Raw genomic sequence first — 14,953 nt, forward strand, 5'->3', positions numbered from 1 at the left:
GATTGTTTTTTTCTGAATAAATAGGTAAGTTTTCTGGTAGGCCTGAGTCACCAAGCGGAGGATATTTTTCCGCACGACCAAAGAATTTACTTTCTGGCTAACTTAATAATAACTTAAAAGAGCATCAGCTCTTCCTTGGAAACCACCTTGTTGTGGCTGAGGAGTCTGTAGTAATTTACATCTGTACTAAAGGTGTCCAAGACACATGAAGATGGAAGTCATAGATTGTAACTCTCCAAGTAGTGGACATTCACAGACTTCGAATCCACCCGCGATTTTTAGCAACCAAGCCGCGGCCGACTGGAGAGGGCCAATTTTGGAGGCAGAAGGAAATTGCAATCACAAAGGAGAGGGAACTACAGATTAAATCTTCCCTGTCGAAACCTTCTCTTCTGCCTCTACCAGAAAAAGCGGAAGAAAGGAAAGCTAGTGCTGTGAACACAACTGGTCTAAAACAAGTATGTAGAAACGGATTCATGCAGCGCAGACACCGTGAATCTGTCGATGGCAGCAGAAGATATTACAATGTTTCTTGGAAATGAAGACATGAGCTGCACGCCATGTAAGACAATATCCAGAGAAATCAAAATTAAAGATGCGGAAGATGAGGACAATCTAGTAACCGCGGTGGGATCCAGACTGAATGCAGCAGATTCTTAAGTTAGCATCGGCTTTCACATTATACTACATAAACATAAAGGCTAGTCAGATTAATCTGCAGCAAGGCAAAATCTTTTCCTATTTTTGGTACAAAAACCTTGGATTCGTTTCAACAAAATGTTTGGTATTGGATCAGTAAAAGGGGCAAAATTTTTTACCCTCGTGGCAAGCCTTGTTAATCGCCTCTTCACTCTTTGGTTTCAAAGAAAGTGAACGAAACATTGAAAGGCGAGTACGTGAAGAGGGTGTTTGTGGGCATTGAAGGGGCATTTGATTGTACCCCCAGAAAGCAGGTAGTAATGTAGACATACGTTGCTATCATTAGAACGGTATTCGTTCGCAGAGTGGAAGACCGCGACCTGTTGCGAGGCTATCATACAGTATTGTTCACCTACGGATCAAAAACGGTCTGTGGAGTCGGTGCGGGAGGTTTCTCGGATACACACAACGTAGTCCAGTCGTACGGTCTCCTAGGATTTGCTAGTGTGTTGAAAGCAGAAGTACTGTCAATGGCTGGGCGTGACTAGAGCCCCAAAACGTAACAGGCCTTGTACTCTGTGGCGATATCCTCCAGGCTGGTGGGTCAATACAGGAACGCGCTGAGTAGTTTGGTCGGCTCGCGTAAAGTTATCTTTCTCTTAGTTCCCGGTCATAGGAACCAGTCGGCTGGCGCACTGGCCAGGTGGGGGTCTTCTCTGGACAGTCCCTCGGGCGCACAATCTGTGTCCGCTGGCGACTGTTAAAGGTGGAATTTAATTGCAATACTTAGCAGCCGTAGTTTTCAGATGGCAAAGACTCGTCATCTGCGTCAGGTCAAAGAGGATTTGGCTCGCCTATAACAAAATCCGATCGCAAGAGCTCTTGCGCCAGACACGTATAAACACATAAGATTACGGCGGCCTGTATTGGGCTCTGGCGTATATGGGACAATGCCGCCAGATTCGGCATATCCTACAGTTCGCATTGCCGAAACTGCGGCAGAAGGGGGAAGAAACGCCACGCCCCTCTCTTCCTGATTGTCTAGCTCTAGCCACAGCCAGGCTACGGACGCTAGTTAGACCATTCTTTCAGGACCTCTGTCTCCCTTGCTCTTACTACAGCAGTGACGGTGTTAGGAGTTTGTAGCATCTTCGCACCACAGCGCTTATTGGGTTCCTCGTAGCGGTCACTGATGGGATTAATAGATTTTAGCTTGATTTCATTGAGAAGTAATCCTGTAAAGAGACCGCATTTCAGCTACCATATTCATTGGAATATGATTCACTTCCCAACTTGAGTTGTGCCTGATATGCAGCGTCTCCACTAAAGCAACCACTTAACGGTGATTCCAATTACTCTGCCCTCTCCTGCAGTATTACAACGAAGCTGGCTTATTACATCCTTTCCTTGGGTGGAAATGTAACTTGCATTTCCCATTCCTCCATCTTTTTGTTCAAGTCTTCGAACAATTTCTTCCCATTTATTCAAAGGACAACATCCGTGTTTCACTCGAACATCAACGGCAGCTTAAAAACGGAGTTAAGGGTTAGGGAAGTTTCTTCCGGATCCAGTTCGCCGAAATCGGTGCTGATGCTCTCTGCCGAACGAAGATATCAGTGCAACTCCCAAAACCTCTGCGATCAGTTCAGTTAGCCCATATGTAGTTTCTCAGTCGGAATCTGCTGTTCTTCGACGAGCATTGTCCTTTTCAGGGGCCGAAAATATCCAGAAATGTCCATTCACTTTTATGATTTTATTTGTTTATTTTATTTTTTGCATTCTTGACGAATTTTCCGTTACATAAAGAGCCAAGAAGTTATGTTCTCCAACTGTCAAATCCTTTTCAAAAGGCTGGTTTTGTTGTGATGCATTTGCAGCTTCCCTGCTGTCGAAAATCTCTGCCCAGCCCGTATCCCGGTTAAAAGCGATCGCCGACAAAATTACAATTTACTCGACCACAGTACTAGGCCCCCAGGACACCCAACAAGGAAAAAAGATGGATCGGTTCCAATGTTTTGAGGTTTCTCAATCTGTACCCCTACACAGGTTCTCAAATAAGCAAATTTCGAATTTCGATAAACTAAATGGACTAGATCAACTATTACATTCCAATCGGTTCCATTACTTCGAACGGTTCATTTGAAGTTTTGAAATGACTTCAACACGAATTCTTGCCGTTCAATGCATGGAAAAATTGACACAGATCGAACTGGAATTTTTTCGAATGTCAAACGAGACATATTTGCATTTATGGTACTTTAAATCTATCTTATCGAATATTTGAACCAATCGGTCCAATCGGTCGAAAAATAGTTTGAGAGCGTCTATAGTTGAACATATTGGCAAGCGCAGGATCTGTGTCGGTATACAGATTGAGGAACATCTAAGCAAAGCCTCAAAGTGTAGATTGAGGATCACCAAAACATTTGTCCTGATCAGTTTTGCTTGGTGCGAATCCTGGGGCTATCGTTTTTTTGGAAAGAATTATTTGTTTTTGTTGCGGAGTCGGAATTGAATTATTTTGAAGCGCCGCGGAGTCGGATTTTCGTAGTGCTTGAAAGGGGAACGAGGAAACACAACAATTACGTGCAATTTTACGTGGAAAGTTTAGAACCATAATAAAGTGTAAAGTGTAGTTAAAGTGTCTGACATTTCTGGGCAGTTTCGGCCCCTACAAAGGACAATGCTTCTCTGATGGAGAAACTGCAGATGGGGTCGATGTGGAGGATCGTCCAGTTGAGTTGCGTGATCAGTAGAAATGGCGGTCGCAGAGGTCCTGCGAGCAGCACTGATATCGTTCCCCGGCACGAGAGTATCAGCAGAATCTTCGGCTACTGGATCCGGAAGTTTCTCCGCCATTATCTCCTTCTTAGGTTGTAGCTGTTGTTCGGAGGAAGCGTGCATGTCGTCTGGTAAGTAAATGAGAAGAAATGGTTAGAAAGATTGAATAAAGAGGGTAAATTATAGAAAAAAGGAAAATAACAATTAAGGGCAAAGCTTTGGGTTGGAATACTGTGTAGTACTTAGGAATGGGGAAAATTGGGAAATGAATCAATCCAAACTCTATCTAAGAACGCATCTTAATTGCAGGGAAATGGCACTTTTATCATTTTTGGAGGTTTGTGTACCGTCTTCACTGTGACCTTAAAGTGTCCGGTTAGCTCCAATCATAACAAAAAAGGAACCGGATTGTCAGCAATCGCAGCCTCTGAAAACCAGGAGGATCCGTTGCCTTGAACCCTGTTGGGAAGTGCGGATTTCGGGGATCTATAAATTTACAGACTTTCGGACACGTCTACCTATTTTGGAAACGATCTGGTTATTTAGGACGATATGTTTCGCTACCTTCGCGCTGAAGAGTGTCCACCCTTTTTCTTCCGCCAACTCTGCTTCCTTCTGTTGCTTTCCAAGATGTATTTGCACGTAGTATTCTTTCCTATAATATTTGCAGGAAATTGAGATTAGATCGATTGGGTCCTTGGTCGATCCCAGAAGGTTTTTGAGCCGGCTGTTCCTGCTACTGAAAGCGACGTCCAAACCATGTTCCCCCAGTTTTTGTTTCAACGAATGGGAAATTCTAAAGCCATTCTCTATCTAGGCTGTTGATCCGGAGTCAGCTTAATGCGCCCTATTTCGCTTCTTGGTCAAGTCGGTGGATCCATTCAGTCTGGCAACCTCAAAAATATACTTCGTAGGTTTCGTCATGTCTACCGAGGAAATGTGGAAGGATTAGCATCTGGTGGATCATGTGGTTGAAATAGGCATGCTGATGAGTGTCGTTTGAAGTGCTGGAGATAACTCACTTGGTGCCTCTTGGTTTTCTGTGGATCTCCAGGTCTAATTTCGTTTGCTTTCTCCTCAACAAGAGGTCCAAGAAAGATAATTGATGTCCGCATATTTGCGATGATCGAAGTATAAATATAAACGTACACGAAAATATACGCTAGTTAAATTTAAACATTTTCGCTATACCTCTTTTGCTAGTTTCTAGTTCTCGTTTCTTCCCCTTTTGTTCGTGGTTGAGGTGCCAGCCCAACAACGAGTAAAAGGTTGAATTTTGTTGCTTTCCGCCGTGGGATAGGACCCCGGGAAATGAGTTGTGAGGCAAGTATACTTTGTCCTCTTCTTTATAGGTAAATGTCCCATTCTCCTCCCATCCTTCTTTAGAGAGACAGAAGATATTGTCCGTTTGTGGCTATAGTTCTTTTCACAGAGTTCGTTACCTCAGGCAGTCTCCACTTTGTTTTGCCCAGTTGAAGAGTTTTCGTACCTTTGTTCTCATTCTAGCTCCTTTCCTATTCCACCAGGGTATATCCATTACCGAGACCTTCACGTAAAGCAATCGCCAGGATGACCTGCTAAAGCAATGAATGAACAAATTTTCATGGAGATGTGGCTAGATCAGTTTAGAAAGGCAGGTTCCTCCATGTATAGAGCTCTCCATGCCCCACAATACTGGCCAGCCATGATCGACTTGCCACCGAACCAGAAGAACAGCTCAGGGGACAGCAGGTAGAGTCGATCAAGGGCAAAGAGAGCATACCTATAAGGAAGCCCGCATGAACCTCAAGGTAATGTTTGTTTAATATTATGTCAAGGTAATGTTTTAAGGACTTCTGTTCAGAGGCGGACATAAACCGGTGGGGTAGTGCCTATAGAATAGTAGCGGTACGATTCAGAGACCGTTTGTCTACGCAGATCACGTGCCTTTCCCTCTTGCCAACAATCATCCAGGGGTTATTTCCCCAGCAAAAGGGGGGTACTAACACCTTCCAGCGACCGCTGCATGTGACCCCGAATTTGGGAATTAACAGACACGAGCTGCTGAAAATCTGTCGTCGAATGGGCGATAGGAAAGCTCCGCATCTGGAGAGTATATCGAATAAGGACCTCAAATGTGGGCCGGATATGTTTGTTGAGTTTTTCGAAGTGTGCATGAACCCAAGGAGGACGTTGTTTCCATGGGTGTCCGTACTAGGTCCATTACTGTGGAACATCATGTACAATGATGTACTTAGCCTTCCGGTTTCGGAGGAGAACCCGGTTGAATTTACACCGACGACATAGCACTGGCTGTGGTCGCTAAGCTTCTCGAAGATTGTGAGCTGTTCACAAGGGAAGCCGTCGGTGCTGTTAAGGATTGGTTAGAGAGCGCTGCACGGGCACTTAAGGAAGAAAAGATGGACGCGGTCCTTATCACCAAGCGCTGGGAGAAAAATTATGTCCATATTAGAATCATGTCAGCCATAAAATACTTGGGAGTGATGATAGACGGAAAACTTAATTTCAAGCAGCACATAGAGCATAGAGCACCATGAGTATGGGTCTAGCAAGATCAATTTCGAACGAAGGAGGGCTGGGGCATTCTTGCAGGTTGCTTATAGCTAGGGTGGTGAGTTCCATCTTGTTTTATGTAGTCCTAATTTGGAGAACAACGCTACATCTTTTAGGCAATGCACATAAACAGAGTGCGGTCTATACAAGAACAGTCTTAGAGGTATGTTCAGCCTTCAAGGACGCGGCATTTGTCATCTTTGGAATGATGCTCACTGAAATTCTGACAGACGGGAGGACGAACATATTTAACGCCAGGTCCATCCACTTTATCGCAGGTGAAAAAAGCCGAGAAGGAGACCAACCAGATCAGATCTGGATTTAATGCTTGATCTTTTCCATTGGAGAGTGGCTAGAGGGAAATCATGGGGAAATCAATTATCGTCCCATTCAGTTTTTCAGCGGCCATGGAAGATAACGTCAATACCTGTACAGGTTTAAATTGGACACCTCACCTGATTGTCTGAATTGCGTCTCGGAGTACGCAGTGCACGTATTCTTTCAATGTTCCAAGTTTGTGAAAAAAGAAAGGAGGAACTTAGAGGAGGATTTGGATGCCATCACCTCCATGATCACAGCAATCCAGACTGGAACTGCGAAAAGTGTAGGAAGTCAGGTAGGCGCGGTTATGAACGCCGCGGGGTAAAGAAAGGGGACGTAGCTAGAGAGCTAGCTCCACCTCGTGATGTAATCCACGGGTTAGGGGAGAGTGGGGGTTGTTTTAGTGGGTAAAAATCCCACACTACGGCGTGTGCTGACCAGAGGCTTTGGAAAATATCCGTAAAATCAAAACAAGAAAACGGAATAAGCCCCGACCATCGAAGGGTAAGGCCTATGAGTGTTAAAAGGAGATATCCACAGAAGGGAAGGTTTCAGCGTCGTGCATAATAATAATAAGAACCGTTCGCACGACAAACCAATTCGATCAAGGTCTTAAAGCTTGTTTGAGCATTTGATTCAGGACCGTAATGGTACGCTACAGGAGCTACACGGCAAGAGACAATATGATCAGGATTGCGCTCGCCTGTGGTTATTAATCTGACCTTATAACTGAGTCGACTGGTATCCGACATTTAGTCACACAACAAATCTCTCTACCTCCAGTAAGATTTTAACCGCGACCTTCCGCTACGGCAGCTTAGTGCTCCACCCGGACACTAGCTTAGCGTATAAGTGAACCAAAAGGATCTAAAATGTGCAGAACCAGTCAACATATGATGCTGCAATGATTTAAGGAGATCAGGAAATTTTCACTCAAAAAAATCAAAGTAAATTACAACCCCCTTCAGTTGTGTTATTTTTTATAACGGATTTATTCGCGGGACATGAAGCATATGTTGGCGTGATGTCTTTATCTAGTTAGATGATGGATGAATGAAGGAACTACAGACTAGATTCTAACAGAATGAATTGAACAGAATTGAATTGATGGCAGATCGTGGTATCAAATCAGGGATACCGGCCGAAGACTGTTAACTGCAGAGGTTCTCAGTCGAAGGTAGGAGTAGGTTAAACGGAGCTTATGTCAAATTAACATAAAATTGTTGCCCCCGGTAACCACCTGTTCCCCAAAATGCCTTTTAGTTCCCAGTTTCCCCAGCTTTAAATTTCCAGTTTTTCAAGCTCAGGGTTTGTTTCCAACTTTCAGGGATATCGGTGTATGTTTTCTCCCCTCATTTGAATATATCCTTGTATCGTTTTTTCCGATTAGTTTTCTTAAACATTTTCCACTTTTTCAGGTTTTCAAATTTTCCTTTTCATCCACTCCCTTTGACATGCAGAAGAACTTTGCTGTAGAATGAACGATTTAGGCCCAATTTCCAAAGCACTACATTTATTACTAGAAATGCAACATCCCGAATTACATATTTACTTTCGCATATTAGATATCGAAAGCTCCTCGATTTTCTAAAAATGGAAATATCGATTCACATGCCCTTATTAACCGCGGATTCAAGTACATATCTAGCCTAAATTTATGTCCAGCCTCATTGTCTTTCATGAAATTGTCCATATTGGCGTCCTCACTGGGGTCCAGAAGTGCCATGGGCATAACACCGGTGCTGACAACAATGCCTGTAATTGTTGAAAGGAAACATAAAGTGCTGTTGTAAGCTATTAAATCGGGTGCTATTACCTAAGTAACATTTTTTTACAACGGCAACATGTAGATCTATAAGTGTTGGTGGCGCTTTAGGATATTTGAGGAGCTCTAAATTTTTTACCAATTCTCTGTGGTAATATTTAATCATGTAATCAAACTCGCTGACTTTGATTGAATATTCAGTGGAGGACAAGATAAAATATATCAAATCTTGCACCGGGGAGCCATATCTTGCCATTTGGTAATCGATCAACAAAATGTCCTTGGGTTGGCCGTTTTCATCATGTTGAAACATTATATTGTTGACCCATAGATCTCCATGTAAAAGTACATTGAATTCATCTGGTTTTGGTGTATATACATCAACGTACAGGTCCCCCATTCTACTCACCATTTCTTCCTGAAATGCAATCATTTATTTATTTTTCAGCTATTTTACTTAAATCAAAATTCAAAACCACCACTTACCATTCGATTCACATATTCCTGACAAGTTTCCCACATCTTCAAATACTTTATTATAGTTCCCCATAACATGGGCTGCATTATTCGGAAAAAGCCAAACGCCTGTTCACTCATTAGTGAAGATATTATTTGCTTGGAGAAAGTACTATCTTTTTCAAAAACACAAGCGGAGGCGGCATGAAACTGTGCCAACTTCGATAGAACCATTTTGGCATGTTCAATATCCATTCCGTTAAGACGATCCGCATTGGAGAATTTTCGCACTCCTAAATCCTCTATAATCAGCATTTCAAGATTATTGACCACCTTCCAACACTTTGGGCCAATGGAAATCTTCATATTATTTTCCTGGAAAACCTCTTCTAATTTGGGGATAGCCTTCTCGTACATTAAAGCCTCTTTGGGGAAAATCTCCAAATATTTTTTCATTTGGGCATTCGGGTCGTTAGGAGGCACCATTTTGGTAAGATACCGTACTGAATCTTCGGTTCCATCTAGAAGTTAAAGATAGAGATATAAGAAACTCACATTAAACAGGAAAATTTACAAAATAGATGAACACCATCTGCAATTCATACCTTCTTTCTCGATTTCAATGGTGACACGATATAATGAGCACGCGTAATTTTCACCTGCACCTGAGCTGCTCACTACTGTAAACTTTTTGATAGTGCACCTTCCAAATTGTTTTTCCAGGATATCATGGAACAAGTCCTCCGTTACCAGCTTGATTCCATCGTCAACTCCTTTTGCAGTCATCTATAAGTTTAAAGTGAATTTGAAAGTCCGTGTCAACCTCTCCACTTACGTGTTCAGCGACCCTAAGGTATTACATGGCGAAGATAAGCTAGCTTCCGCTTACTAGATTTGTTTTTCTGTTATCCGCTCGGCGCTCACAACGACGCTTTTCCGGTTTCCCCCGCTTCCCTCATTTTACATTGGATAATCTTGATTGTACCACATCCAGTTTGCTAAGAGAGCATTTTTCGCACTAAATTTTCCGATATCAGCAATTCACCTAGAACGTCCTCCCGTTTTTTCTTTTTGTTGAAGAAGAAATGTGTGCTCAGGGACTCCAATACAGTTTGGACAATCAGGTGAAGTGTCTAATTTAATCATGTAGTGATAGTCGCTTTATTTTTCATGTCCTTATTGAGGATATAATTAATTTTTGCTTGCTATACAACCACTTTATAAGCACCAGCTTGTGTATCAACTGCCCTTTCTTTTGGTTTCTTCTCAAATCTCCCTTTGAGTTTTTTTCGTCTGCGATAAAAGAGGGACAGACTTTACGCTGTATACGTCCGTGATCTCATTTGTTGATACCAGTCGCTAATACTCTCGAAATCATGATCGCTGCACCGTCTAAAATCATCCTGAAGGCGAAGCCTTATGTCTGTCCATCTATAAACCGCACTCAGTTTATGTATATTACACAAGATATAAAACACCCCTTCTAAAACTGGGGCTGCATAGAACAAGATGGAGCGTACCATTCGTTTATAAGCAATCTATAGGTATACCACGACCTGTTTACGTTTGTCATTGTCCTTGTCAGAGCCATACAGGGGCTGCTAGATACTAGATGCTAGATTAAGGTTTGTGGAGACCATCATTCAAAAGTATTTGATGGCCGGATTGGAGGTGATGTGGTGCTCAAAAAACAGCCGGACTAGTGGGGAATGATGCAGATTACTCACGGTACATTAAACCTGGGATGCATTTTAGCATGTGAGCATAGTACGCAATTTACATATGTGAACGACCTCTCAGTTGTTCCATTACAGCTTCCTACATGCTTGTTTCTGAAAACATCCTCTCTTGAGTCGCTGAGTAGCTAACTTCAAGTTTTTGCAGATTTTTTTCGCAGACTTTCCCTCAAATCCTTCCTTTTGTTCGCTTAGCTCAGTTTTTGGATAGGTCACATATTAAGTAGGGGCGACATGCATGCATAGCTTGTTACTCCATGCAGTAGAAGCTACTTTCCAAAGAAGACTAACGGTTGGGACGCCCCTAGGGCCACTTGGACAGTACAGTAGAAGTGCAGGTGTCTCAGGAAATCGTGGGGGAGTTGAAATATTTCAAGCAAATAAGAATGATGTCACGTAGGTGCGGTTAACAGACTATACCCCACCAAGGTGTACCATATATATATATATATATATATATGGATGCGACTCATGCTTTAATGATAAATAACATTATATTGAGAGCTCTCTCCGTGAAAATATTTAGTTTATTAGCATGGTCTAGTCACATCTCCATGAAGGTTTCCTCATGCATTGCTTGAGTAAACCACTCTGACTTTCCTTTCGATTTTGTTTTAAGAGATGCCGGTTTTTTACTCTATACACCAATAACTACGTGGACACTGTTGATGTAAACCTCAACGCTAAGAAATGCTACGTGCCAACAACTGAGCCAGATACTCCTTTCCGATAGATGTTCATTGGCGAGTACAAGGTCCAACAGCGCAAAAGCGTGTAATAAACTACACTACCCTGTCCTTAGTTAACTACTCTAGAGTTCATGCCTTGAAGTCACCGCCAATCGCCTTTGGACTTCCACCTAAATTTCAGGCAATGTGAAATGTTAGTACACTTGTTGTCCGCACAGTTTCACTAGCCGCCTGATCCATGATGCGTTGTACGACTTAGCGGTTGCATATCCATATCGTCGTCCCCTCAGTCGAGTCTGTAACACATACATTTTCATCAAGAATTCTATAGGATTCATTTATAATCTCAATTTTCAACCCCGTTTTTGTAGTAATCTAGCGGGGAGAGGATAGTGAATACGTCCCAGAGCGAAAAGTGGATGCATATGCGCTACAAGAGTTGCACTGGACAGGGACCGGGTTCCTGGGGAAGAGCCACTATTCCATATATTATATTATAGTTGCCATCCAGTAAGCCATGTGCTCGTAGTAGGTTTCCTAGCAAATCGAAAAATGAAATCGACTGTTATCGGCTTCGGAAGCACAGGCGAAAGGCAATGAACTTTGCGATTGCGAGGCAAGTTTAAAAATATAAGCCTCATTAACGTTTACGTCCCTACCAAGCATGAGGAAATAGAGGAAATAGAGTGGACCCTCGAAGCCTGTCCCAATTATGATATCAAAATCATACTTATAGATTTTAACGGCCAATCAGAGAAAAAGAAAAAGAAGACGAGGCAGACCCTGCCTAAGATGGAGCGATGGCGTGGGTCAGGACGCCAGACAGCTTTTAGGGATATCGAATTGGTGGACCTCGGTGCAAAACCGGGATGTCTGGAGTTCCTTATTAAGGCAGGGCTAGACCGGATATCGGTTGTTGCGCCGTTGATGATGATGAATCAGAGACGGTGTCAGTATTTAGGTAATACCTCGGCTTCCATAGCTTACATAAAAACACCAATGATAATGGACGGCGGATTATTAAATTAGCAGTATCACACGAAATGGTTGTTGGAAGTACCTGGTTTGTGCGGAAAGCGAATCAAAAATATACATGGGCCTCTCCAGATAGGACCAACCAAATTCACCAAATGTTAAACGAACGCCACCATCTCTCAGGCTTGATACTCCGGGATCGAATAACAATACCTTCTAGAATCACCTTCCACAATCAAGTGAGAGTGAATACTGAGACCATCAACAGCACACCCCTCCGTAACACCTACAAGGGGGAAATGGATGGAAGTTTTAGCAAGTCAGTAGAAAGAACCCTTAGCCACCTCGACCCTTATTCCGCCGACACAAAGGGGGAAATCTGGTGTTCGACAGTATGCGCATATTGGAGCGATGGGTTGAGTAATTTCATGAACTGGTCAACATTCAAAATAAAGTCGTATTGGAGATCCCGCCCACTTGGTTGTTGGCAACCAGCTTACAAAAAGTGCTTCACTCGGAACGTCTTACCATAAGGTCAAAGCTCTTACTGTACAAGACAATGATCTTGCCAGCCCTCATGTACTCCTTGGAAACTAGGCAGGTCTAGACTGGCTACCGGTGTGATTACCGCCATTCGAGTTAAACTCACAAATTTTTCTACAAGTTCATCCAGACCCTTCAATGCAAATTTCCCCACTTGACATAGTTTCGTGGTTATACTTCCGTCGTCAGTGACAATTTTGGACTAGCAAGTTTCACATTTCTCTCGCACTACTGAGGTTGTCAGTAACGACCTGAAGGGGACCTCAAGATTGGGCTGACTGCAGAATCGTGGAAGTGGATTGATGAATGCCGCAGGATATTGGAGGCTCAATTGATCTCTGCGGATGGTGGATAAGTACTGGAAAATCTCTCGATGGTCGGACGTTAACGGTTGGTTCCTTAATCAAAATGATGAGCAACTGAAGAGGTAAAAGGTGAAGTTCCATCTCTCGTTAACGAAATGACTAGCGAAGGCAACCACATATAGCACCAAAGTTACACTTACACATTCCACGGTGATTTCCATTTTTGTATGTATATTCCGACACTCAAATTTAGCTAACTACATTAATTACTGTATGGCATGGTACAAAAGGAATCCATGCAAGATTGGAATGTGGAGGCAACTATAATTAATGACTTAAGTCCTGCATTAGGGAGCTCGAAACCAAACACTCGTCTATACCTTATGGCAATTCTTCTTCTTCTCAGAATATTCCAAATGAAAATCAATGAATTTATCCCCATTATGAACGCTAGTCAGAAAGAACATGAACTTATCTCTGATGAATATACACAGATATCTATAGATAGCTTCGATTTTACTTGAAGAATAAATCACGCTTAAGGCATCAGTTGTAAAAATTCCATCCAGTTTTTAACTTGTTAATGAATAAAAATGCCAACCCAGATATTAATTTTAAAAATGGAATAGAAATTTTTATCGATTTGGCAGAATCTACTGCCCGGTTACAAAAGCATCAAGCACTAAACAAATTACCTCAGAATAATTCCTTTAGATAACTTTTCGCCTTCTCAAATTTCCTATATGAAAACACTGCGAATACGGGGACCGTTTTGTTCAAAATTGAATTTCGTATCTACAATTTAAACGTTCGAATTTCAACATTTCAAGAAGAATTGCCTAATGCTTAGATATAAGTATTGATTGTGTACTCCACACACTCTAAAATTGGACTTAGTGTACTCATTAGATTAGATAATTTTTACGATCGGCGGTAACATTTGTTTAAGTACCATATTCGGCTCCATATTGTGCTTCCAACTGACCACATGTACAGAAAAGTGAGATAATCGATTGTATATTCGAAAGATAGAATAGAAAACTTCGGAAAATTGGAAGATGCTAGTAAGAAAGCTTCTTTGGTGGGCAATTAGCTATCTATCTAGTATTTTTTTAATTGATGGAAAAACATTTTTTGGAAACATTTAGTGTTCATTTGGAACTAAGGAATTTTTACTCGCGGTCAAAAAATTTGATCCCATCAAGCTATCAACAATCGAACGAGCTTATTGCTGCTGTGGGAGGGGTCGAACGTGATGCGGTTGTATTCTGGCTCCGAGACGAACTTCTGAACGTGCAGCATAGCGTGCACTATGACAAAAGGAAATTTACAATTGTCTAGGCGGGGAGGTGGAAACTGCTCCAAGTAAAAATGATTTCTCTATATTATGGTATACCCCATCATAAAAGAAATTAAAGGTGCTTGCAAGTCAACCATCAAAATGGGAGAACTATCCCAAAAACCTAAAAAGATGGTGAAAATGACCGTGAAGGCCAGCCCGGAAATATTGAAGCTTTATCGAATTGTTCAGTTGGCGCGCATACTTCTAAGCTAGCCAGGCTCGGGAATATAGTGAGGAGGGGGCGGTTCTTTGAACACTTCGATCCCCCACATGTCATCATACAAAATTTCACGTGTTATTTGCTGATGCGTGGGTCCGTAGCTGGACCTGAAAATGCAATCAAGCGAGCTAAATAGGAATTGAAACAACAAACAAAAAATAACGGCTCGATCGCGCACGTGTTGCCGTAAAACTTCGAACCCAAGTGCCGCGATCGAAATGGATGATCCATGTCTGATCGCATCCTCAATCGATAGTTTCAGTCTGAATGGCTGTAGGAAGCTATCAACACACCTGGCAGTTAGGTATAAAATGTAAATCCAAAAATGAGCAGAAAAAGCAACTTCGAGTCCGGTAAGGATAAACGGCGGATGCCATTTGACTTGGTCAGGCTCCCGTAATGAACGGCACGGCGTCAAAATCGCTGATTGTGGGCGGTTCCGCGATGACTAGGAGCATGGCTCCGCCTGCTGTAATTGTTTCGCCATCGATCCTTAGCGATCGCCTCAGCAGGTTCGCGTAGGCAGCGGATGAAGTGGACTGAGGAAATGATGCTCTTTATCATTCGCTCCTAGTACGCAATAGCGGAGGTTTATTACTTGTAGCGATACAATCCCCGGCCATCATCA

The 14,953-nt window shown here is 42.5% G+C and overlaps 2 protein-coding genes across 2 annotated transcripts in view; one reads left to right on the forward strand and one right to left on the reverse strand.

The window, feature by feature from the left end:
* Positions 1-3,031: 3,031 nt before the first annotated feature.
* LOC119658958 overlaps positions 3,032-14,953 on the forward strand; it is a 113,296-nt gene continuing 101,374 nt past the window's right edge. The window contains exon 1 of the mRNA XM_038066831.1: positions 3,032-3,551. Within this exon, the coding sequence (XP_037922759.1) occupies positions 3,398-3,551 (154 nt within the window). The 5' untranslated portion in view covers positions 3,032-3,397. The remainder of the gene's footprint in view (positions 3,552-14,953) is intronic.
* LOC119658746 lies at positions 7,787-13,615 on the reverse strand. Its single transcript, XM_038066424.1, has 5 exons — positions 13,459-13,615; positions 9,121-9,301; positions 8,546-9,036; positions 8,111-8,477; positions 7,787-8,049 (listed from the first exon to the last, which is right to left on the reverse strand). Exons 2-5 carry the CDS (start codon positions 9,299-9,301, stop codon positions 7,856-7,858), a joined length of 1,233 nt encoding a protein of 410 aa, XP_037922352.1. The 5' UTR covers positions 13,459-13,615; the 3' UTR covers positions 7,787-7,855.

The sequence above is a fragment of the Hermetia illucens genome, chromosome 6 (genome assembly GCF_905115235.1).
Source record: "Hermetia illucens chromosome 6, iHerIll2.2.curated.20191125, whole genome shotgun sequence".
Taxonomy (NCBI): domain Eukaryota; kingdom Metazoa; phylum Arthropoda; class Insecta; order Diptera; family Stratiomyidae; genus Hermetia; species Hermetia illucens.